Here is a 27,009-nt window from a genome sequence, read left to right as displayed (position 1 = left end):
CCCACCTGTCTTTGGTAGACTGTCACCCTGCCAAGGACAAAGATTACAGTGATAATATTACCTTTCAGGTGAGAGGAGGTTTGTGTCCCTGTCTGGTCAGTGGACTTCATGAACTTCCTGAGTGATTGATGTGTCTCTTTGAGTTAGAAGAATCCTTTTTTTTTTTTTTTTTTTTTTTAAATTTAGCAAGTAAGAGAGAGAAAGAGAGAAAGGTCTTCCTTCTGCTGGTTCACTCCCCAAATGGCCACTACGGCCGGCGCGGTGCTGATCCGAAGCCAGGAGCCAGGTGCTTCCTCCTGGTCTCCCATGTGGGTGAAGGGGCCCAAGCACTTGGGCCATCCTCCATGCCCTCCCTGGCCACAGCAGAGAGCTGGACTGGAAGAGGAGCAACTGGGATTAGAACCCAGTGCCCATATGGGATGCCGGCGCCACAGGCGGAGGATTAACCAAGTGAGCCATGGTGCTGGCCCCAGAAGAATCCATTTTTAATATATGTCATCCTGAAGTAGTATTTCAGTTGTTGGGAAATGAGTCTTTTCCCCTTTTTTTTTTATTAAGCCATCCACCCTATTTTTATCATTTCAGCTCTTGCCAGTGATACCTATTTCCTTCTATTTCATCTATGACTATTTAGTAGATCAGTGGTAAATAGTACTTTTTCTGAAAAATTTAACTTATACCAAGTTGTGAAATATATGAGAAGATCATTAAAGGAGAAAAGTATTTGTCTTTACTAAAAACAAAACTTAATGTCTGTAATTGCTAATTTAGAAAATATACTTACTGGGATTCCAAATATATTCTTGCCGTTCATTTCACAGTGATGACAGAAAGGTGATATATTTCTTCCTGAGAATATAGAAAGCAGACTGTATTTACATACAGAATGACTGCCCCTCTCTTGCAACAGGGCTTCAAAAAGTTAACTGAAAAATGAAATTTAAAGGTAACTCAAAGACAGGCATTGTGGTGTAGCAGATTAAGCTGCTGCTTGGAACACCTGCATCTCATATCATCCTGCCTGGGACTAAGCCCTGCCTCTGCTAATGCATCTGGGAGGCAGTTGATGCCTGCTCAAGTACTTGTGTCCCTGCCACCACATGGGAGACCCAGATGCTGTTCCTGGCTCCTGGCTTCCTCCTATCTCATCCCAGCTATTATGGGCATTTCGGCGTGATCCAGTGGATGAAGATGTCTCTCTCTCTTGATCTCTCTCTCTGTCTCTGTGTGTGTGTGTGTCTCTTGCTCCTAGCAGTTTCTTAGCATATCATAGATTGTTATATACTATAATCACTGTATTGTACATGTTGTGCAGTAGATCCCTTGAACTTACTGGATCAAGTGAGCTTATTCCTCTTGTCTAACTGAAAGTTTGTTTCCTTGGACCAACATCTCCCTAACCTCCCTTCCCCCTTCCCCTGGTAACCACCATTCTACTCTCTACTTCTTTGAGTTCAGCTTCTTTAGATTTCACATAAATGAGGTCATGATTCATCTGTGTTGTCCCAAATGACAGGATTTCCTTCTTTTTTTAAAGGCTGAATTGTATTCCATTGTGTGTATACCACATTTTCTTTGTCCATGCATCTGTTGATAGAGCCTTAGGTTGATTGCATATCTTGGCTATTGTGGATAGTACTAGAATGAACATAGGAGTGCAGACATTGCTTCAACATACTGATTTCCTGTACATTGGAAATATACCCAGTAGTGAAACTGCTGGTCATGGGGCAGTTCCATTTTAAATTTTTTGAGAAAACTTCATACAGTTTCCTTTTACATTCCCACTGACTGTGCAAGAGTTCTCTATTCTTAAACCTTTGATGCAAAGACCAGCAAAAAAGAAAAAAGGAAGCTCAGTACTTTGACAGCAGCACAGACTTGTCTTTCTGGTTTAGTGATACTGATCAGAAACATCAGACTTCTAAACTTCATCACTTACTGGCTGTGTGCAAGTTTCTTAAATTCTCTGTACTTTAGTTTATTTGCACATAAATCGGGAATCCCTATTTTATCGTTAGTTTAGCTTTTAAAGTAAAGCCTGAGCATTTAAAAAGTAGTTTCTTCAGGCTTATTTGTCGCATTGACCTAGTAATTAAAGTTATACTTTCTAAATAAAGTTTTTTTACATACAAGTGATGAAGATTTTTCCTTTAAATTTTTGAAATTTTAGTAAGTCACCATCTTTCATTAACCATGTACATATATGGCATCTTTTTATACGCCCAAATAATATTTGTTTTGCCAATTTATGGTATATCCTTCAACACACACTGGTTTTATTGTTTGTGTATGTTTTTTTCCAAGGGGAAAAAAAGGATCATTCTTACCCAGTGCCTGACACAAGTACCTAAAAGGGAAAAATTATAGGAAAGAATGGTGCTCAGATCACATCATTGTATTATTGAACTTTTGACGTTTTGTGAGTGATAGCTCCTTCCTAAGAAGACATTCTGGCTAATATTGGGGATCACTGCTTCATTTTAAGGACACCATGTCCCAATTTTGAATAATGTTTCCTAGACAGGAAACATGACCATCTTTCATTTTTATTGTCATTTTTAGTAGATGTTTGTTGAGAGTGCTGGGTTCTGAGTGAAACAGAGCTTATTTACTTTTGTTTTTCATGGTTATGTAAGCCTGTTTGATAAGGTCATGGTGATCAGATATAGTTTTCATCTGTTTTCTTATTGTTCAATACCATGTACTTTCTCTCTCTCTCTCTTTTAAGATTTATTTTATTTATTTGACAGGCAGAGTTAGAGAGAGAGGGAAAGACAGAGATATCTTACATCTTCTGATTTATTCCCTGAATGGTTGCAAAGGCCGGGGCTGGGCCAGGCCGAAGCCGGGAATCAGGAGCTTCTTCTAGATCTCCCATGTGGGTGCAGGGTCCCAGGGACTTGGGGCATCCTTTGCTGCTTTCCAGGCACATTAGCAGAGAGCTGGATTGAAAGTGGAGCAGCCAGGACTTGAACCCGCGCCCAGATGAGTGCCAGTGCTGCATGCCATGGCTTAACCTGTGGCCCCATATCATGTACCCTTCTTCTGCTAAATTATAGGTGAGCAATTTCCAAAAACATGTTTTTTAAGAAGCATTTTTTGAAATATGTCTTATTTCTTGGCATCTTAAAACAACTTAAGGGCTGGCACCGCGGCTCACTAGGCTAATACTCCACCTAGTGGCACCAGCACACCGGGTTCTAGTTCTGGTCGGGGCGCCGGATTCTTTCCCGGTTGCCCCTCTTCCAGGCCAGCTCTCTGCTGTGGCCCGGGAAGGCAGTGGAGGATGGCCCAGGTGCTTGGGCCCTGCACCCCATGGGAGACCAGGGGAAGCACCTGGCTCCTGCCTTCGGATCAGCAGCGGCCATTGGAGGGTGAACCAACGGTAAAGGAAGACCTTCAGACCTTCTCTCTGTCTCTCTCTCTCTCACTGTCCACTCTGCCTGTCAAAAAAAAAAAAAAAAAAAAAACCAACAACAAACAACTTAAGTATAGTCTGTCTTAATGGAACTATTGATATCATAATGCAAAATCCTGTGAGATGTAAGCTAAACCAAGTAGTAGTTATAAATGCTTGTTTTCCACTTTTGTGCAAACAATACAATGATGAATAAAAATTTATTTGAACCATTTATATTCAACCATTTATAATGCTTGCTTTGGAAAGAGTATATTCTCTTAGAACTAAATATGATGATGAATTTCTAAATTACACTGCTCCAAATGATTCCATCAATATAATTTAATCAATATTATTATTTGTCAATTTCATTATTATCAATAATTTCCTCCAGGAGTATAAAATGTTTTTTGTTATTGTCGTTGTTTTTTTTTTTTTTTTTTAAGATTTATTTTATTTGAAAGGGACAGTTAAGAGAGAGAGAGAAACAAAAACACAGAGAGATCTTCCATCTGCTGGCTCACTCCTTAAATGGCCATATCAGCCAGGGCTGGCCCAAGCAGGGGCCAGGAGCTTCTTCTGGGTCTTCATGTGGGTGCAGGGTCGCAAACACCTGGGCCATCTTCTGCTGGTTGCAGGCTCATTAGCAGGAAACTGGTTGGGAATTGGAATACCTGGGACTCCAGTTCACAAACATACGGGATGCTAGTGCTGCAGTAACCCACTGAGCCACAGGACTGGCCCGTAGAAAATGTTTTGTTCCCTACCACAGCACTTCCAAACATTGCCCCTTTCCTCATCTGTGTACACATGGCCACACCTCCGTTCCCAGCAGAACAGCTTCCAATTGGAAGTAACAATATAGATAAAGAAGGTAAACTTAACCTACAGAAGTTTATTTAAGTAATTTTTTCTTGTTTAATTTATTTTTTTAAAGATTGATATATTTATTTGAAAGTCAGAGTTACACAGAGAGAAGAGAGGCAGAGAGAGAGAGAGAGAGAGAGAGAGAGAGAGGTCTTCCATCTCATGGTTCACTCCCTAATTGGCCGCAACGGCTGGAGCTGCGTCTATCCAAAGCCAGGATCCAGGAGCTTCTTCATCTCCCACATGAATGCAGGGGCCCAAGGACTTGGGCCATCTTCTGCTGCTTTCCCAGGCCATAGAGAGCTATGAAATGGAGCAGCTTGGCCTTGAACCGGTGCCCATATGGGATGCCAGCACTTCAGGCCATGACATTAACCCTCTGTGCCACAGCGCCTGCCCCAGTTGCTTAATTTATTTTTTAGTGGACATCAAACAAAAGCTAATTGGAAATCTTCTTAATTTACATGAAGAACTTCTAGACAGTTTCTGTTTTCTGATATTCTTTTCTCTTTAGGGAAATACATTAATGTGATTTAACTGTTTATCTGATATTAAATATAAGTTAAATTTGCTACATAGAAGATACTTTAAATCATATATAAATAGTCCTGATTTTTACAGCATCCTATCCTAATTTGAAGTGATTTTTAAAATGTAAAGCTAAATTTAATCTATGGTAAGAGATAAAATGTATCGGAGTGCCACATTTTTAAACTTTAATGTTTTGATATATGTGTTACTTACATATTTTAAATATATGTATTACTTACAATTTTTACTTAAAATAGGCAACCTAGCACTCTTTTTGGTAATAACCCATTCCTTTTTCCAACATAAGTATTTAATGGATTTAGAATATTGGATGCTGAATGTGGGTTATGTTTTGGTTCTGTCTGTTTAGCAATATGAATTGTAGGTTTTATACTTATCTGTTGATGATCACAGAACTTAAGGGGAAAAATATATGTCTGATGTTAGTGATAGAACTTCATGTAACTTAGAAACCTCAGAATATGGATAATTCTGAATAACTGAATTTGCCAGATAAATTGCTACAAGATGCCTCAACTATTAAAAAGCTTGTTGTAACATTTTTGCAGAAATTTTCAAAAATTATGTGTATTCATTTCCTATTGCTGTTTTAACAAATTACCACAAACTTGGTGACTGAAAAACCCTACAGACTTATCTGACAATCTTGGAAGTCAGGAGTCTGAAATGGGTTTCATGGGCCCAAAATTAAGGGACTAGCAGGGCTGTTTCTCTTTGTGGAGGAGCTCGGGGAAGAATCTGTTCTCCTGGCTTTTCCTGGAGAATACCTGCATTACCTGTGTTCTCTGGCTTGCATTCTTTCCATCTCCAAGATGACGATTGGCTAAGGAAGTCTGCCTCACCTGCATCTTCCTTAACACTGATTTCTCTCCCCCGTCTTCCACATTTAAGGACCTTGTGATTACAGCAGACACACTGGATAGTCAAGATAATCTCCTTATTTTAAGATCATCTAAGTAGCAACCTTCAATCCATCTCAATCTCTAATTCCCCTTTGATGTAACATTTCATAAATTCTAGAAATTACTGAACTTTGCCTTCTCAAAGTATTGAATTATGCCTACTGAATGGACTGTAATTATATATTTTGTGCATAATTATGCAGATGATGGAGACCTGATTGCTGTATTTTCTGTTGTCCAGATTGAAATTCAGATTCCTTTCTAGTCTTGGCTTCAGGTTAGTTGTTTAGTCTTCCTTGTAGCTTGCTACTATCTTGTATAGGTGATTGTACTTCTATAAACACAGTAGAGATTGTCTGTACCAGAATCATTAAGGCTACTATTAGTGATTGACATTTCTTCTCACTCTTGGGAAGTACACTGCTGTTAAGTAATCTTTTGTCTGTTTATTACTGAAAAAAGGCCTGTCACCGTTCTTATTTATTTTTGCATTTCTTATATTCACAGTTGATGTATCTGACTTCTAGTCATTGTGGGTGCCAGTTTTTTCACATTACTAATCTTTATTGAATTCTAGTCTGAGTCCTAGATTTTTGACTGCCTACTGTACTTTTTATTTCACATTTTTTCCTTTGTATGCAGAGAACTTTTCTTTTTAATATGAAGAAATGAAAGTGAGTAACTTGTACAGTTACTCATCAATGGCTGATTCAGGATTTGAACCCAAGTTTCTTATTGCAGGAGAGCCTCTCTTTACTACTCACATGGAGTTGCCATTCAGTATCAATTCCAGATTCTGAACGTTTACTTTTGAAATTCGTGTGCTGTGATATTTTTATAAAGAGGTCATTGCAACTAGAAGGAAAATCCTTACTTTGACCATAAATGTATTAATAATTAATAATAAATGTATTTATTAACAGGAAATTAGAAGCAAGGTGGAAGATACTTTCACTCTGCCTCATTCCTTTAAACAGCTACCAAGGGAAATTGGAGGGGTATTACCTGTTTTGGTAGATGCAGTACAATTAGCTGATAAACATCCAGTTTTCAATTGAGAAGGAGATAAGGACATGCACTGTTCATGACATTCTTCTGCAGAAAGATCAGACAGAAAGTAAAGAGGTGAACCAAAAGACATCAGATAGTAAGCACCTGTTTACTCCCTGGAGTGACTCACTTTACTCTGCCTTAAAAACATGTTAGGAATTCATCTAATCTTCTTCAGGGGCACAACCACTTCCCTGTAAACTTTGAGTAGTTCACACTGAAATTGATTGGTTTCAGCTCACCATTTTTGCTATGTAGTCACTTTGTCAATGATAACTTGATGTCCTAGGGCTGACAAAGCTCTATTTTGTCTCAGTTTCTTCCTTATTTAAGTAAATACCTGAGTAACATATTTTGCCAAGTCCTGTACTTGGCAATATTTCTTTGGGCTAAGAAAGCTGTCCAGGATGGTAAGCACCTACATAATGATGATCCCTTTTCCTTTATATAATGTTTTGCTTTAATTGGTTACTGTCGCTCCCTGTCTTCGTGGAGGAACGACACAGGACCCTGCGCTGTTCTTTCGTCTGCTCTGCCCTCCCCGGGTTTGCTGCTGGTTCTTCCCGGGTTGGCTACCGTCCCTTCCACCTCCATGGAAGGGCGGTTCCCCCTGCCACGTTCCCCACTTCCGCGGGGGAGCGGCATACCGCCGGCCGGCTCTCTCGGGGGCTGCACAGGTGTTCCTTCAGATAGATGTTCCCCTTAGATGTTCCAGGTGCATGTTGTCTCTCTCCTCCTTTATAGTCCTCCTCCGCCAATCCCAACTCGGCTGCCCACACGCCGAGTACGCTGCTCTCCTCCAATCAGGAGCAGGATCAGCTCCTGGAGGTCATCACTCAAGTTGGCAAGAGGCAGCTGTGTAGAAGCTGTTTTCTCCTCTCCCAGCGCCATATTGTGGGAGAGCAGATGCATAGAATAAGTCTTAATTCCAGTAACTCAGTCCAGTCCGGGTTGCTCCCCACAGTTACCCTTCTTGTTTTCCTAAATTCTTGGTTTCCATAAATAACTATATGCAAAAAATGTAGTTTTTTAGTGTCTCATCCTGAAATTTAGACATGATATGCAATATGCAGTGTTAATTGACCTTCATTTGCAAGTCAGCACTCTGGGGATACCTAATGGCTACAGACTTCATAATCTTATATACAGTGAGGAGGTTCTGTGCAGATTATAGGGTTAGCTGCTAAATGATTTCTTTTTTCTTTTATTTCTACCTTTATGTCTGTACTGTCATTTTCCTATTAGTATGTATTCCCAGAAAAGGCCTTTGATGGACAGATGTCCATGGGGTCTTTTCCCTTCTGAAGAAGAGTAAATCACCAACACATGGTCAAGAGCAAATAAAAGTTCATTGATAGGAAACCATCAGGATATTATGGTACATCCTAATGGAATGATATGTAACTATTTTTAAAATGATCAAGTTTTTATTACTGATATAGAACTATCCCCAAGATGAGCTGAACTTTAAAAAGTTAAATTTAAAAAGATGTTAAGACAATATGCACAGCTATGTATATTTCTAGATACACAGATATTAGTGCTGTGCTCAATTAGGCTTCTTTCCCTTTGTCTCTTTTGTTACTGCCAATACAGCTTATTATCCTGCAGCATTACTGTCTTTTAAAAAGTCTTTTTCATCTTAGTCACTTGTTACTTATTAGAGGCTGTAGCCCATTAGAGTATCTCTCTTTTGGTACGGTGAATTGAACAGTCCTTTTCCCCAGCTATATATGTTTGTTCTGGATTTTTCCCAACTGCTTTACTGATTCATTCTTAAGCATTTATTAAGTATTCCTGAGACAGGCAAGACTGCTAAGAAAACTGAGATTGGTAAATTGAAGCATGATCGGGTAGCTTGCAGTCCAACAAGGTCTTAAAAATCACAATTCTAAAATTCTTGTGTCCTATATAAATCTTCAGTAAAATCATGATACCAGCACCTCATATTTATATAATGATTTGAAAACTGTAAAGTTTTTTATATGTTTCCTTACTGAAGTTGATGGCATATATACTATACAGCATGTACATATGTAGTTGTATAGAAATTATATAGTAACATAATATAAAGATTCTGTAGATCACCCACTTTTTCTCTGTTTATTTTATAAACAGTTCAAAATACCTTTCCCATCTCAAATATTCTTATCCTAGTCTATGATTGTGTATGGATTACTTTTCTACATAAAATGTATTTTATTTTCACTTTTTAAATTCAAAGTTAGGACATTGTTGGAAGCTTTATGCATTACCTGTTTAGTAGAAACTTTATAATTGCTCTCTAACATGTAAAGATTAAATTAATCACAGAAGGATGAGATATTTGAAAGATTTGAGGCAAGCATGTAACATGTGCTATTGTCCTTGTAAAGTTATTTTAAACTCTCTCTTGTCATGCACAAAAGATGCAAGGGAACAATGTGGCTTTGGCTAGAGCTTATCATCATTTCTTAGAATAACTTTGGTCTATTATCTCTAGTGGCACTTTAGCTTAGCTGGCACAATTCAGAGTATCCATAAAAGACATCACAGATTGACTTAAGTTTTGAGGACATGTAGTTCCATAAATGGCTAATTTTGGAATTCTACAAGCTTGGGATTCTGACACTATAATTTTGAAATTTGACAGTGACCACCAGAAGTTTTCTATACTTGGAAACAAGTCAGTAGTACTGATGTTTGCAATTAATTGTTTTTTTTATCTTATCAAGAATTATTCATCATAATATTTGATATATTCTTTGCATGAGCATTACTAAAAAGAAATTCATTAAAATAGTATGTAACTTTTCTTGGGAATATATTTTATATGCACTGAGGTTGAGATCCCCATAGCAATAAAATTAAATAGATAGAATTAAGGGAATAGGGAATGCTAAGCAATAAACAGAATTAAAGCTGGAATTTAACATTGCAGTTTAAAAATTCAACTGGAAGGGCAAAGGCTCAAGAAGGGTTTAGAAAATTTTGAAGAAAGTGGGTGGATTAGCCAATCATATATCAAAATAAAAAGCCATTTGGTGTTATAGGAGGCTACATAATCAGTTAATGCTACTGCTAGAAAAGATCTTTCCCATCTCAGAGATTTCTAGATAATCTGGCTCTAACTCAGGTAAATCCAGTATTTTTTTCAGTGCAACTACTTAATTTATTAACATTATGTTTTACATATTTATTTTCACTTTCCTTAAAAGCTGGAGAGGCACAAATCTTCCATCTGCTGGTTTACTCTCCAAATTCTTGCAGCAGTCAGAGCTGGGCCAGGCCAAAGCCAGTAACCCAATACTCAATCCAGGTCTTCCATATGGGTAACAAAGACTGAAATACTAGAGCTCATCTGCCACCTCCCAGGGTACACATTAGCAGGAGGGTGGACTGAGACCAGAGGAACCAGGATATGAACCAGGTGCTCCATTAAAGGGGATACAGGCATCTCAAGTGGCAGTATAACTGCTGCACCAAATGTTTGCCCCATTAATGTTTATTTCCATAGTTTATTTGCTTATCTTACACAATAATGCTGCTAACCCCTAAGTATAGAAAGATTAGTAGTCTGAAGACTGCTTGATTTACTGTTTCTAAATCTCCCACCTCATAGATTAGTTGTACTGAAAAAAGACCCTGTTAAGTGTACAGTAAATCCAAGGGTATCCCCTGATTATCTAAAATCAAGGCTCACCAACCTTACTGAGCTTAAAAGGCTTGACGCAGATTACTGGGTTCCATCCCCAGCGATTTCGGTTCTAGTGTTGTCTTCCTCATTTTATATACCGTATACTTAACCATTTTCCCATACCACTTGTTCTTTTCATCTCCCCAAATAAATGTTAAAATCCATGAAAGAAGGATTCATTTCTCATTGAGTTCTTGAGAGATACTGTACAGTATCTTTTAAAATACCCCCAACAAAGCCTCAACACAAAGGCAATGCTAAAATATACATAAACATGAAGAATTAAATCCAGGCAACATACTGGCCACTTAACCCACTGCTATGTCCTGTCTCTGTTGTTTAAGGAGAAAATGAAACAACTGAGATCATCTTAGAAAGAAAACTCTTCCTGTGTAGCTGAGCATAGAAATTGGTCTTTAGAAGGAAGTGAAGTAGGCAAGAAGCTTCCTCTCTGCTTGCTTTAGGAAATATATCATGCCTTCTTTACAAAAACTCTAGTTGACTTTTCTCTCTCTCTCTGTGTGTGTATGTGTCTGTGTGAACTGATTATTTCTTTATATGAGGAGATTTCAAAAAGATTCTGGAAAATGCAATTAAAAGTTGTTTATCTTGGTACAAGAAAAAGGCCACACATTTTTTCCCCATAATATACATTTTATATGGACTTTGTGAAGAACCTTCATATACATGCATTTAAAATCTTTTTTGAGACCAAAGTAAACTTATTTTTAAATTCCATTTTCCATGAGGTTTTGGAAGTCCCCCATATGTTAGATAGTAAAGAAAGATTGCAGGCCGGCGCCGCGGCTCACTAGGCTAATCCTCCGCCTTGCGGCGCCGGCACACCGGGTTCTAGTCCTGGTTGGGGTGCCGGATTCTGTCCCGGTTGCCCCTCTTCCAGGCCAGCTCTCTGCTGTGGCCAGGGAGTGCAGTGGAGGATGGCCCAAGTGCTTGGGCCCTGCACCCCATGGGAGACCAGGAGAAGTACCTGGCTCCTGCCATCGGATCAGTGCGGTGTGCCGGCCGCGGCGGCCATTGGAGGGTGAACCAACGGCAAAGGAAGACCTTTCTCTCTGTCTCTCTCTCTCACTGTTCACTCTGCCTATCAAAAAAAAAGAAAGATTGCATAATGGAGTTTACTTACAGTAAGGTAAGATTTTTTTTTACTCTGTCTGATGATTCTAATGAAGCTTGCTTAGTCATTGTTCTCAGTAGCTACAAGAGTGTGATTCTGTAACTGAAGTGATCTGTGGATGTACACATGGGTTTTTATTACTTCAATTATAAAACAGATACTTTAGATGACCATTTTATCATCTCAGGTCCCTATTTCAAAATCTGAGCAACTTATTGTTTCTTGACAGTGTAAACTATACTTGAGTATAATTTTTAAATGCCCACAAGATGTCAGTTGAGTGGCTGAGAGATTTGTTTAAAGAAATGTGGGCAACATTCTGTGGCTGGAAAAAAGGGGAAAAATGAAAGTATTGTTTAAATGATGTTTTTAAATCTTATGTTTTGACATGGATTATATCTGAGATTTAGAGTCTTTTTAAACAAAAATGAAACATACTAAGATTTAACTTTATAAATATGAGGAGTCTTCAAAAATTTCATGGACACCGTGTATTATGAAAAAAGTAAGCATGGATTTCAAAAATTTTTATACCAAAACAAACTTGTACTAACTTGTAATAATATGTGTGAAGAATTCAGTGTGAGGCTTTAAGAAGGGTTAGACACTGGTTTGAAAAGAGCCCTGATCAGAGCAACATGAATTCTAAAATTGAAGCAAGAACAAGTATGGTGAAACTTGGATAGAAGATGGTTAAATCATAGATACTTTACAGAAACCTTATGAGGCCAATGCCCCAGAAAAACCCACAGTTTACAAATAGATAGCTCACTTGAAAAAGGAACAAGATGATGTTAAAGATGAAACCCACAAGGACAGACCATCCATGTCAATTCTGGAGGAAAAAATTATTCTAGTTCATATCCTAATTGAACGGGGCAGGTGATGAACAGCAGAACCAATAGCCAGCACTATAAACATCTCAGCTGGTTCAGCATACACAAGCCTTACTGGAAAACTAAAGAGGAGTAAACTTTGTGCTTAATGAATGACATCCTTCCTACCTCCTTCTCTCCCTTCTTGTCCCCCCTCTCTCCATCCCTTACTTCTTTTCTTCCTTCCTTCATCTCTCATCCACTAGTTTACTCCCACAAATAGCTGGGGCAGGGCCAGGTTGAAGCCAGAAACTGGGATCTCAACCCAGGTCTCCCATATGGGTAGCAGGGAATCAACTACTTTAGCCATCACCTGCTGCCTCCCAGGGTGCACATCAGCAGGAAGCTAGAATTGTGAGTGTAGCTGGGACTCGAACTCTGATATGGGATATGGAGGTCCAAGCAGCATTTTAGCCTGCTGCCTCACATGCCTATCCTAGTCTATCATTATTATGATAATGTGAAGATTCAATGTTGAGCCGAAATTCAGCAGCATTTAGTGTATCGGGATACAGTTGAGAAGCCACAGGGTCCACAGAGAGCACTTGTGTTAGTGTAGGCCATACAGGACTGTATGAGCCATGACCCACTTATTCCATGTGGACTAATTTAGTGTACAGAGCCAATGACCCTGCAGCTCATCTCTCATCAGTTTACAGAGCTCCCCCGTGCCAGGTTTATTGTCTGCATGTTTGGAATCCTGTTCTTAGTTGTATAAAGAAATTCAGCTTTCCACAGAGAATATCAGTAAGGCATTGAAAAATGACTGTGGCCGGCGCCGCGGCTCACTAGGCTAATCCTCGGCCTTGCGGCACCGGCACACCGGGTTCTAGTCCCGGTTGGGTGCCGGATTCTGTCCTGGTTGCCCCTCTTCCAGGCCAGCTCTCTGCTGTGGCCAGGGAGTGCAGTGGAGGATGGCCCAGGTGCTTAGGCCCTGCACCCCATGGGAGACCAGGAGAAGCACTTGGCTCCTGGCTCCTGCCTTTGGATCAGCGCGGTGCGCCGGCCGCAGCGCGCCATCCACGGCAGCCATTGGAGGGTGAACCAACGGCAAACGAAGACCTTTCTCTCTGTCTCTCTCTCTCTCTCTCACTGTCCATTCTGCCTGTCAAAAAAAAAAAAAGAAAAAAAAAGAAAAATGTCTGCAAGTATGTTGGAAATGTGAAAATATATTCTGAAAATACGTTTTAAAACTTTTCTTTCACATTCTTAATTTATTAATATATTTATTTATATTCATCCACAAATAATCTCCAAAGAAATGTCTTTCCAAATCCCTCTGTTATATTAGGATTCTTTGCCAAGAATGAAACATTCATTCTCATGATCTTTCAGTTGTCTTCCTACAGTTTTCATCATTTTATTGTTTAAAACTATATAATTAGTTTTCCTTGTATTACTCCCCATCCCCCCATTCCCAGTATGTGTGATAAGCCCTGTAGAGGACAGTCTTTCATCAAGAGATCAGTCTTTTGATTTAATTAGTTTTAAAAACCATTGTTTTTGTTTTCTTATTCTGTGTTCAATTTCTTTTTCTTTTTCTTTTTTTTTTTGGCAGGCAGACTTAGACAGTGAGAGAGAGAGACAGAGAGAAAGGTCTTCCTTCCATTGATTCACACACACCCCCAAAATGGCCGCTACGGCCGGTGCGCTGTGCCGATCCAAAACCAGGAGCCAGGTGCTTCCTTCTGGTCTCCCATGCTGGTGCAGGGCCCAAGGACCTGGGCCATCCTCCACTGCCTTCCCGGCCCACAGCAGAGAGCTGGACTGGAAGAGGCACAACCAGGACAGAATTGGGCGCCCCGACCGGGACTAGAACCCCGGGGTGCTGGTGCCGCAGGCAGAGAATTAGTTAAGTGAACCGTGGCGCTGGCCTCTCTGTTCAATTTCAAGCACTTTTCTCTTCAAGAAAATATTCAGTGGCTATTTTCTGTTTGTAAAACAATTGTACATTTAGAAGATACAGAAAAGGAGAAATTTATGTGTCATCCAAAGAAAACAGGGATATTTTTGGGCTGCAATATAACCTTACATGACCACTGGTATATATAACTGAAACATTGTTTTGCAGTGTGCGACTTTAGCTTTGACAAATGTATATGGTATTAGACGATTAACCATTGTAAGGAAGGAGTAGCATTGTCAAATTTGTGAGCAAGTTTTGCCATTTTTAAAAAAAATAAATTGTCATATAATAAAATGACTGTGATGTGCAGTATATTCCCAATATGTGTATGTTTGTCAATGTTATTTTATAATTGTGCTCTAGAATTGAATATTAATGTGAAAAATCCTTTTTGCTTTTATTTATTTGAAAGGCAGAGTGACAGGTAGAGGAAGAGAGAAGCTCCTCCTCTGGTTCACTCCCCAGATGTTTGCAACACCAGGGCTGGATCAGGCTGAAGCCAGGGGCCTGGAACTCCATCCAGGTCTCTCACATAGGTGGTAGGAACCCAAGTACTTGGGCCCTCATCTGCTGCCTCCCATGTGTGTTATCAGGAAGCTGGATTGAAAGTGGAGGAGCTGGTACTTCAGCCAGCACTTGGATATGGGAAGCAGGCATCCCAAGTGGCAGCTTAACCCACTAGCCCATCCCAAGGATCCTTTTGCTTTTAACTTTACCTTTAGCTTGTAAACTTTTTCATTTGAATCTTTTATTTCAGCCACTACTGAAGTACCAGAGTAGTGAGCTTTCACTAGTGCCAGGGTAGTGAGATAGATTGCTAATAATGAATTTGCTGAGGATTGCAATGTTAGGAAAATCCACTTTATTTATATATATATATATATATACACACACACACACACACACACACACGCACACACACACACAAGAAAATGCTATAAAAATCATAGGCTGGGGCTGGCATTGTGGCATTATCGGGTTAAGCTGCCACCTGCAATGCCTGCATCCCATATGTGTGCTGGTTCAAGAGCTATCTGCTCCACTTCTGATCCTGCTCCCAGCCTATGCACCTGAGAAAGCAGTGGAGGATGGCCCAAGTGCTTGGGCCCCTGCACCCACGTGGGAGACTTAGAAGAAGCTCTCTTGTGCTCTTGGCTTTGGCATAGTACAGTCCCAGCTTTTGTGGCCATATGAGGAGTGCACCAGCAGGTGGAAGATCAGTCTCTGTCTCCCTGTAACTGTACCTTTCAAGTAAATATTTTTTTTAAGTTATAGGCTGTTTTTTAATCAACTTAAGCTTGGAATAGTATAAGCTAATGTATATTACATCATTTAATCCTCAGAATATATCAGGTAGGTATCTGTTATTAACTGCTTTAGCAGATGAGGAAACTAATTTAGAGGAGTTAATTAATTTGGACTAAATGTTATGATGGTATTGAGAGCTAACTTTTGATTGGCTCCACATTAAATTTATACCTTTGTTTTGATATTCTGTTTCCTTGTAATGGTGAAGTAGCTGAGTGGGAATTGTGATACCTATTTCTTAAATAAAAACTGAAGCATAGATTGTAGTGGAAAAGATAGCAAGCGAGTAGTCAGCCTACCATTTTAGAACTTCAGTGTTTTTGTCTATATACTAAGAATCTTTGGAAAGTTTGTGTAGGGGCCAGCATTGTATCACAGCACATTAAACTGCTGCCTGCAATGCTGGAATCCTGTATGAGCTCCAGTTTGAGTCCTGGCTGTTCCATTTCTGAACCAACTCCCTGCTAAAGTGCTTCAGAAAACAGACAAAGATGACCCAAGTGCTTGAGGCCCTGCCACCCATGTGGGAGACCAGGATGGAATTGCTGGCTCTTGGCTCTTAGCCTCTGCTTGGCCCAGTCCAGGCCATTGCAGCCATTTGGGGAGTGAACCAGCAGATGGAAGATCTTGCTCTCCCTTTTTCTCTCTTCCTCTCTCTCCATCTCCATCTCCATCATCTCCATCTCCATCTCCATCTCTCTGTAAATGCCTTTCAAATAAATAAATAAATCTTTAGAAAAAAGTTTGTATACAATGCATATTGTAAAAAAAGCATGATTTCAACAATTTTTGCACCAAAATAAACTTATCTTTTAATTTTGTTTTCCATGAATTCTTTAAAAGATTTATTATTTATTTGAAAGGCAGAGTACGGAGAGAGGGGAGACACACACAGACAGACAACACACAGAGTGGGGGAGGGGGGAGAGATTTCCATCCGTGGTTCACTCCCCACATGATCACAATGGCCCAGGCTGTGCTAGGCCAAAGTTAGGAGCCAGGAGCTTCATCTGGGTCTTCTATGTGGGTGCAGGAGCCCAAGTACTTGGGCCATCTGCTGCTGCTTTCCTAGGTGCAGTAACAGTGAGCTGGATAAGAAGTAGAGCAGCTGGGACTTGACTTGAACAGGTGACCATAAGGGGTGCTGGTGTTGCAGGAGGTAGTTTAACCTGCTATGCCACAATGCCAGCCCCTCCATGAGCTTTTTGAAGTCTTATTTTATAAAAGGATTTGGCCATTATCAGACTGTATTCTCAAGTATCTTGGGGTGGTGTGCCAGGAAGCCAATGGAGAGTGTTCTGAGTTTTCTGATTATACTTGTACTTAAGTCAGAGGTGTTCTTTTAATTGTTTTATATTTTGGACCTTGAACTATTTCGTGTAACCAAGAATTATGATACAAACCTAGTTTGTGAATAAATATATATGGGCTGTAAGGTTTGGTTTGCTGCTTTATGTTTATTCTAAATGAGATCATAAATAAATCATTTCTCTATTTCATTTTTCTGTGAAATGAACTGTCATAGTCTTCTAGGCAGAGATAGCAAAAATTTAATGACATAGAATAGGATGTTGGTCTTGAGTGTTTTTAATAAAACCATGTGTCTGGTCACATCTACAACTAATTATGATTTTTTTAGTCTAGAGCATTTGTATTATAACAGTGATGTATTTTAGTCTGTGTAGATTTTCATGCTCAATTTTCTGGTAAACGAAATAAATTTATCCTTATTTTCTATCACAAAACCTGAAAAAACTTTTAAATATTTTATTATTTTTTAATGGTGATACTGTATAAAATCAGTCCAGATGACCACTCATGATGTGTGTGATTCTTAGATTTGTGAAACCATTACTGAGGATTTGTCAAATTTCAGAAACTGGCCTAGTTTTCTTAGTATCCAACTTCATCAAATATGGACCTCAGCAAGTATATAGGTTTCAACAAATATTTTAAGTAACTCTGAAATGGAATGCTGTAATAATCTCTTCATTCATCAAATAAATGATAATTCAAATAAGAACTTGATAAAGAAAGCTCATCACTTTAAGTCCATGGGGCCGTTAATGAATACCAACCCAGGGTCTCTTATAACCCACATGCTGTTTTTCCTATAACAAGAAGGCATAACATGTTCCCTTGACTCAGGTGATAACATTTAGTAAGAAATCATGTTTATTTTCTTTTATTGTAACAGGCAGACACTGATTTCTTGTTGTAATCAGAGGGATGGAATGACTGCTAGCTACCCTTCTCTTGCTGCTGTCAATAATTTGTCATGTATTATCTCAATGCTTGACTAGTCTGGCAACTTGAAATTATGGAGACCAAGCCTTCTATCCAGTGCTGCTTTTACAAGGCTGCTTTACATATGCAAATGTTCCTTCCAAATAACTTATTTCTTATAGCCATACTCATCAATATTCCAGCACATTTAACTTCTGGTCTGTCTCTTCAGAACTCACATAGACACACAATTCAGTGAGAAGGGCAATGAGTCATGCTTCATCTTGTTTTCATAAGAACACCAAAGCATAAGCATATGCCAGTATTTGCTTTGGGGTAGATTTCCCTAGAAAACAGGGATCAGTGAGATGCTAAATTACAATTTTATGTGACAGACAGCTGAAAACAAGGCCATGTGTGAAAGCAGCCGAACTCTTAGATGTTGTGCGTGTCAAAACGAGAACAAAGATTATAATGCAAGCTCAATTTTTTCCTTAAATGTGGATCCCAACATTAATTGAGGTATGCACATCACCCACAGCTTTGGGTGTAGTCTATGAATACAGCTGCTACTCTGATCTCTAATTATTATATTTTATTGCCGTGGATGACTGGGTTGTTGGGTTATAACCATTGATGCAAAAAGAAGGAAACACGTTGTATACACAGTAACATAACAGACTTTTTACTTTGGCTATTTGTGTTACTATAACTTTTTTTTTTTTTTTTTTTAATAAACATGGATTTCTTCATGGGGATTGGGAGCAAAGCTTGTTTTCTTGTCAATCTGTGTTAGTTTCTTGTCTGTGTGGATTCCATCACCAAAATCTGTGCTGGTTTCAGGGACATCCAAGGCCCACATTAGTCCCCCAAAAATTGCCTCTCAAGGCAAGTAGACATAACTTTATGCTAAAGTGAGCCTAGCATTGGCTTTATTCCTAAGATTCAGTGAAGGACCTGAGGGAAATTTAGAAAAGGAGAATCATTGATTCAACACATAAACAACTGCCTGCATTTCACTTCACAGACCTCTTTTTCTATTTAGTTTTCACAGTGACCCTCTAAAGTAGATAAGTTTTATTATTCCCATTTTATTGGTAAGGAAACATGAGAGGGTAGGTAACTTGTCCTAGGTTGAATAATTAGTAAGTGGAGGACCTAGGACCAGATTCTGGGGCCATCTGCTCCCAGCTCTGTGGAATATGAGGCATTTTTTTTTTTTTTAAATTCTGAATCCTTTATTTCAAGAGATTTGATTATGAGGCATTTTAAGGGCAGTTCCACAGCTTATCAAATAAGCTAGGCTAAGACTTACATGATTTTTAAAAATTTACCCATGGTTGGCTGGCGCCGCGGCTCAATAGGCTAATCCTCTGCCTGCAGCACCGGCACCCCGGGTTCTAGTCCCGGTTGGGGTGCTGGATTCTGTTCCGGTTGCTCCTCTTCCAGTCTAGCTCTCTGCTGTGGCCTGGGAGTGCAGTGGAGGATGGCCCAAGTCCTTGGGTCCTGCACCCACATAGGAGACCAGGAGAAGCACCTGGCTCCTGGCTTCGGATCAGCGGGGTGTGCCAGCCCGCAGCGCGCCCACCGCAGCAGCCATTGAGGGGTGAACCAACAGAAAAGGAAAGACCTTTCTCTCTGACTCTGTCTCTCACTGTCCACTCTGCCTGTCAAAAAAAAAAAAAAAAAGTTTACCCATGGTGAATGTCTTTGATGCCAGTGGTAGTATCAGGTTTATTTGGCCATCTGTTCTGTGTTTTTCCCACCTTGTCATAGACAATATATTCCTAAGAGAAATGAAACAATTAGCTAATACAAGCATATTTCAAAAAACTATGGAAATTGGAATTAAAAGAATAGTTCATTTTGTTGCCAAAATAAAATTGAAATCCAGCAGTGAGCAGGTGGTTTGGCAGTTAAGATGCCACATGGGATGCCCGCATCCTTATTGGAGTCCCTGGTTTCAAGTCCCAGCTGTGCTCTGAGTTCCAGACTCTTGCTGATGCATACCTTGAGAGACAAGTATTTGGGTCCCTGCCACCAACATGGGAAACTCAGATTGAGTTCCTAGCTCCTGGGTTCAGCCTGGCCCAGCCCTGGCTGTTGACAGCATTTGAGGAGTGAGCAGCAGATGCAATTGATCTCTCTCTCTCTCTCCTCTCACCTTTCTCTCTCTCTCTCTCTCTGTGTGTATTTCACCACCTTTCAAGTAAATATAACTTTTTTTTTTAAATTGAAATCCATGGATATTTTCTTCATGATTGACATTTTCCATGAACTTTTTGAAGGATCCCCTCACATAGACAGAATGAACAATGAATGCTGTAGGCCACAGACTGTGGTAGAGGGATTCATGTTCCCCTGAGCTTGAAGAGAACTTGTGGCCCAATTGGTCTACCTTGAGAATCCCTGAAACTGTACCATTGGGCAGACATTTCAGGTTGACAGCTGTAATGAGGAGAAACTTCTTTGAGTTGAAAACTCATTGTTGGTATTCAGCAAGAGTCTTTTAGAAAGTCAAGCAAAAGAGTTAAAAAAAAATCTACAAAAGTTCTGGAAAAAAAAAGTCATTACCTTGAAAGGAAACAGGAACTTTGATGCCAGAGTTCATTGTAGATAGTTTTTTAAGATAAGAGCATGAAGCATATTGTATGTTTTTTTATATGTACTAGTGGTTAACTCTGTGAGTCTCAGATCCTTCCATGAATCTAATAAAAAGAGAAAATTAATTTGGCAGGAATCTCCTATTCCTGTTCTCTAGAGGTTTTTAAAGGAAACCTTAGAGCCAATGTTACAAAGACATCAGATTAGAGGTGTGCTTTTTTTCTACTAAAGGAATATAATGAATTTTTTTGTCATTTATCTTAAGAATTGGGCATCAGTGTTAGGCTTCTTACATGTTTACCCATTGTCAGACAGAAGATCTCCTTTGCCTAGCTCAGTTTTTTTTAACTACTTCTATGGGATATCATTGTTTAAACAACATGTATAGGAATCTAAGGCCAGCATTTCTAGTCTGCTCAATGCTTATAATTATGTCAAAAGCAGATTTGATGTGGAGGAGCTTCACAGATAGGTCCTAGCCAGAACAGTGTGTTAATTATTCTCGTTGTTACTGGGTCTGTTTATTTTGTGCCTTTGAGAATATAATTGAATGCATACTTTTAAAAGAAAAAAGTCCTTTAATGTTATTTTCCAAGTGGACTGTTTCAGTGCAGTTTAGTGGACATTTGTGTGTGAGTGCTCTTGGCCAGCTGTCATGTGTGTTATTGACTTACCAAGTCTCCAGGCCTTTCTGAGCTCTCTGCTTTTGAGTCCAGAATAATGTTTATGAAACTGAGGCTGATATTTATTGCATCAGGAACAGCATATCTACCTCTTCTCCACCTGTTTAATTTTGTAAATGAAATGTAAAAATGTGTAACTTAATGGACTGTACATGAAAATACATATTATTTCATATTTGTACTAGGTAGATCATGACTGTCTTGTGATAAAAATATGAAAATATTTATTTAGGTCAATGCTACTTAATTGTTGATCTCTGGATTGGTGCCATGTCTGAACTGTTTTTTCCTCATTTTCAAGGATATAAGTACTGAAATCAAGTATTTATTTATTACCTTTTCATTTCCAAAGCTTTGATCATTGTATTTGACCCATTGAAAAGGTGTAAGCCAGTTTGATTATTGTGCTTCCATGGTGAGCCACATACTTGCGATGTATACTGCCAAGCACTATTTTAGGTCATTTTCTAATATAGTAGATGGAGGGAAATTCTACAAGGATAATAAGCTTAAAAACAATTGACTACATTTCAGTTCTTTTTATGTGATGTGTAAATGTGAAACAAATGAAAACACTTTTGAACAATACAAATATTTGAAAATTTAGCTGACTGATAATGTCCTTTTTTTAGATTTAGATATTATCACTCTGAATGCCTTAATGAAATAATGATGATATTGGGCCAGTGCCATAGGCTAATCCTCTGGTCAGGGCGCCGGTTCTGTCCCGGATGCTCCTCTTTCTGTCCAGCTCTCTGCTATGGCCCAGGAAGGCAGTGGAGGATGGCCCAAGTCTTTGGGCTCTGCACCCGCATGGGAGACCAGGAGAAGCACCTGGCTCCTGGCTTTGGATCAGTGCGGCGTGCCGGCCGCAGCGGCCATTGGGGGTGAACCAACGGAAAAGGAAGACCTTTCTCTCTGTCTCTCTCTCTCACTGTCCACTCTGCCTGTCAAAAATAATAATAATAATAATGATATTGGAGAAGATTCTACTGCTTAGATGATAAATATAAAAGTAAGGGCTCATCTTGAACTTATTATATAAGGATAGACCTGGCCTACCTATAGTTAAAATAGCCACATTTAACCATTAATTTTTAAATTCTTCAATTCTAAGTAACTATGTACAGAGTTTTAAAATATTTAAATCCACCTAGCTTTTTTTTAAATGTTAAATGAATTTGAAGTTGAAACTATGAAGAATGAAAAAAAGTTTGTGTTCTCCACAACAGACAGAAGACTAAATTTGTTTTCCTAATAAGGCTTTGTTGAATGCTGGAGTGCTTTATTCCCTTAGTTTTACATAAAATGTAATTTTATTTTACAAAAAAATGTTTACAATTTAGTGTTTAGCCTGGACAATTGTAAAGAGACTTGTCTGCAAAAGTTGATCGCACAGTTATGCCTCCAATGGGAGCATAGGGCAGAGAACAGTGTAAATGTGAGCCTCAAAGAGCATGTCTCATGCTTTGAAAAGTAGAGAACAAATTAGATATTCTGCTATTTTATACTTGATTTTTTGTTCATCTTGATATATTAAAGATGTGGTGCAGCTTTTAGTCCTTCTGTAAATAGGCTTATATAGTTCAAATATATATTTAGCCTAATTTATACCTCAGCATGGAGATTTGTATTTAACTCCTTCAAAATGAAATACTCACTCTCTCTCATGTTATTCTTCTTCATAGCAGTTACCATTATTTGAAACTATCTTATTAGATTGCTTATTATCTACTTCTTCCATTAGAATATGGATTCTAGGCAGGGAACTTCTTTTACTTGTTTATCAGTGTATCTCTAAACCCTGAACAATGCCTGAGGCTCGATAAATATTTGATAGATGAACAGATGAAATGGTGATCTCAAGTAAAAGATGTCAGTGACATATACAGTTGTCCCCCAAGGTGATCAGTAGAAAGGTTGCAATAGTAAAGGTGGTACTGAGTGAACTTCAACCATAGAAAATAAAGCAGTTTTCCATATAAAGCAGTACATGGTAGAAGGAGTCACCAAGGCATGAAAGGAAGAGATGTTTAATAAGAACCTAATGTTTTTTTCTCCTGCTAGGTGAGATATATATTGGCAGTGGGGTACATTTGTGTGGATATAGATGTCAAATTTATTAGTGGTCCAAATTTATTTAATGTTATTAGAGTTTATTTCTGAAATTTGAACAGAACTTGTATACTGTTTGTAAAGCCTTGAATTCAACAGTAGTAAGATCTCAATAAATGGTAACTGTAATTCTGATCCTAATGCTTTGATTATTTGTAACAATGGCAAACACTGAATCTTTTAAAATTTAGCCTCATATACTACTCACCTACCCCAAGCTGTTTTCCTAGTGAAAATAGTTAACTGTCTGGGTCAAGAAAGCTCAGAAAAGTTCCTCCTTCCCTTCCTCCCTCCCTCCCTTCCTTCCTTTCTTAGTCTCTTCATACATCTACTAACACTTTGGTTTTATTTATAATTGATGAAAGTTCCTTCTCAAACCCTAATCACCTGCTATGTCCACCTGGAAAGCAGCATTACAGAAAAGCACACATCCTTACCTAGAGAAGTAATTATCACGTGGTAACTGTCTGTTATGGGAGTATCAGGGCCATACCTAATTTAGAACCAAGCACACGCACAGGGAAACCTAGGTGCTCAGATGGCCCATTGCAGTTGCCCTGCTTTCTGTTCTCTTTTCTTGTTTCTATTAGTCTGCAAAAAGCCTGTCCAACTTTGGGTTATTGCTTTCTCTTCGTTGGGGGGAAAGAAGTCTCCTTTATTAGTTCCTGTAGTGATAGAGAACAGGCAAAGAGAAGGAGAGAGGAAGTAAGTATGTGAATATATGTGTGTAGTTGGTATAGTCTTACAAACTAAAAACTCCTATAGTATGCTAATTATAGGCACTACTTTGTACTTTTCTTTATAAAAATATCTACATATTCTCAAATCATTTAGGGAAAAACCACTGACACTTTGCCAAAAGTGATTTAAATGTTGAAGGTCTGAGTTTTTGGAACAATAGACTGAACATGCCATAAAGTATAGGGAAGCTGTTTAAAGAGGCATCCTTCTTCACTCTTGAATGCTCACTTTTTTCCCCCTGGAGTTGCTTTGTTATTATAAATTGACAACTTTGCAATTAAAGTGATTAATGATGTACCCTGGTGTTTATGGGTCCTAAGGTCAGTGTGCCCAAAGTTGGCCATGCTGTGGGAAACTTAGAATTCATTCTGCAGAGGGTGAACCAAAAAACTTCCTCTTTTTTGAAAATTGTTTATGAATTAAATATATTAGATATGGTTGAAGGAGTCACCAAGACCTAATGAGTAATGTGAATAATTTTAATCAACCGTTTTTTTGCCTAATTCCTCATTCTTAAATACTGATGTGAACATAGACTGTTAACCTAAACTTGCTGTTTTGTAAAGTATTAGAAAAATTCATTAATGAGGTAAAAGTGAACTTAAACTTAACATTATTCATGGGTGTTCATAGAATGTAGTTTCCCTTGATCCTTTTGAAACTAAATCTTGATAGAGCCATTGCTTGTTTATGAGATTCTTTTTCCCTATGCATTGTTCCCACCATGATGTCACAATTCTTGTTTTTGATGGAATCCATTATAATTTAGCACTCTATTCATTTGTTCAAGAAGCTGGTTGTAATCCATCAGGAATTTTTTTTTTTAATTTTGGATGCTACTTTTATAAAGATCAATCAATTTTCAAACAGAGTGTTCTCTCCACACTCTTGACAGCTTTGTTCTTTGAATTCCATGAGCTGAGGATAGCACTGGGCAAAGGTTCTGATGTCTCACCATCAGGGTTTACTCTGGTACAGTGGCTTCACACTAGGGGTAGAGAGAACAATGAGCAAATTGTTGAGTTCCTGGCACTAAGCCATCACCAGGATTTCTGCTGGTTTCAAACTCACACACTACACAAAAGTGGCTTGTGATGATCATGGTAGTTCAAAGGGAAATATATTATCCCTATGGTGTATTTGCAAAGATTTGAAGAGGAAAATGTGGGGTTTTAAAAATAATTATACCTCAGTGTTTAAAATTGTTCATTTATTTGAGTGTCCTTTAAAAATTAACTACTTTCGTGTGATCAGTGACATCGCTAAAGAAAAGGAGCAGATGCTCAGTATAGTATTGGAAGAAAAGGACAGCTATCACAATGTTAATTTTCAGAAGTGGTTCTCCTTACTCGTGTGTTAGATTTTTTCCCCCATAAAAGATTAGAACTAGACTTATTCCACTTTAGTAAAGAAAGTAGGATATTCCTCCTTCATCATTGACTAGACTAGGCTTATAGTCTTTGGGTATCACATTAAAAATAAAGTTTAAGAAAATACTAGTTTTTGGCCGGCGCCGCGGCTCACTAGGCTAATCCTCCGCCTTGCGGCGCCGGCACACCAGGTTCTAGTCCCCGTTGGGGTGCCGGATTCTGTCCCGGTTGCCCCTCTTCCAGGCCAGCTCTCTGCTGTGGCCAGGGAGTGCAGTGGAGGATGGCCCAGGTGCTTGGGCCCTGCACCCCATGGGAGACCAGGAGAAGCACCTGGCTCCTGCCTTCGGATCAGCGCAGTGCGCCGGCCGCAGCGCGCCAGCCGTGGCAGCCATTGGAGGGTGAACCAACGGCAAAAGGAAGACCTTTCTCTCTGTCTCTCTCTCTCACTGTCCACTCTGCCTGTCAAAAAATAAAAAATAAAAAAAAAGAAAATACTAGTTTTAAAAGAAAAGTCATATAACAAAAGGTTTGGAGAATTTGAAGGATGGTAATATATTGGTAATATATTTCTTTCCCTTAATTTTAGCCACTTGAAGGAAACAGTCGAATTGTATACACAGATTTTTTTTTCCTTCTTTCCTATTCTTTCCCTTACAACCCATTACTGATGATCTTTTAAATGCCATACACTCTACTGGCACATGGTCATTGCCTTTACTGAAATTACACTCTAAAATGAGGAAGAATTTATAATTTATCTTTACCATAGAGATAGATTAACTTGCATAAGTACTTATGGACATAAAGACTCATTCAGTTACTCATTCAACCAGAATGTATTCAGTATAGTGTCTTCACAGAGAGACCCAGTCATGGGAAGGGCAGGTGCTATTGGATCTAGAGATTCAGATTACATTGTTGGGGAACCGCTCAAACACCAGAAACAACTTCATTACACTTTCCTTTTAAGGTGGGAATAGTCTGAATTTAAAGAGTAAGCACGGGTGCATTAGCAAACAGAATTTTTGTTTGTCTTTCCTCAACTGAGTTGCAGCCTTTGACTTCTGTGAATTAAGAAGATTGTGAATAGTCAAAACTATGAATTATGGGACTACTAATTCTAATGATTTCATATGTAAGGTATTTAAGAATAAAACTTCCATTAATAAGAAGTTCACAAAAATTCATGATTTTTTTTTCTTTTTTCCTCTAGAGCATCTGCCACAGTCAAGCCTGAGCCAGTTCCTGTTCAAAAGGTACATTTCTAATCTAGCATTACTAGGGTGCCACGTGGTTGTGTCCCTCCTAAGACACTGTAGTTTCCATTTCTGAGTTAGGCGATACTAACACGGAACTTATAGTTTGAATACAATTTTCCTTCTTCATCTTTTGTTTAAATGATGGATAAGAAAATAGAAATCAACACCTACATAATTGGCCATTTGTAATTATACATATGTGATAAAACATTATTTCTGATCCATGTATGATCAATACTTCATGTCAAATTTCATCATTTTTTTCATTTTTAATTTGCCTGTGTTTATTCACATTTTCTGTAATGAATAGTAGTTACTGAAAATGAGTATCAAAGTA

General features: G+C 38.8%; 1 protein-coding gene across 19 annotated transcripts in view; it reads left to right on the top strand.

Moving 5' to 3' along the window:
* PDLIM5 (PDZ and LIM domain 5) overlaps positions 1 to 27,009 on the top strand; it is a 220,801-nt gene that overhangs the window by 94,460 nt on the left and 99,332 nt on the right. For all 19 annotated transcript variants that reach the window (XM_070047851.1, XM_070047856.1, XM_008267586.4 and 16 more), the window contains one exon: positions 26,627 to 26,669. In XM_070047851.1, coding sequence (XP_069903952.1) covers positions 26,627 to 26,669 — 43 coding nt within the window. The remainder of the gene's footprint in view (positions 1 to 26,626; positions 26,670 to 27,009) is intronic.

The sequence above is a fragment of the Oryctolagus cuniculus genome, chromosome 8 (assembly GCF_964237555.1).
Source record: "Oryctolagus cuniculus chromosome 8, mOryCun1.1, whole genome shotgun sequence".
Taxonomy (NCBI): Eukaryota; Metazoa; Chordata; class Mammalia; order Lagomorpha; family Leporidae; genus Oryctolagus; species Oryctolagus cuniculus.
This window is presented reverse-complemented; position numbering and strand designations above follow the sequence as displayed.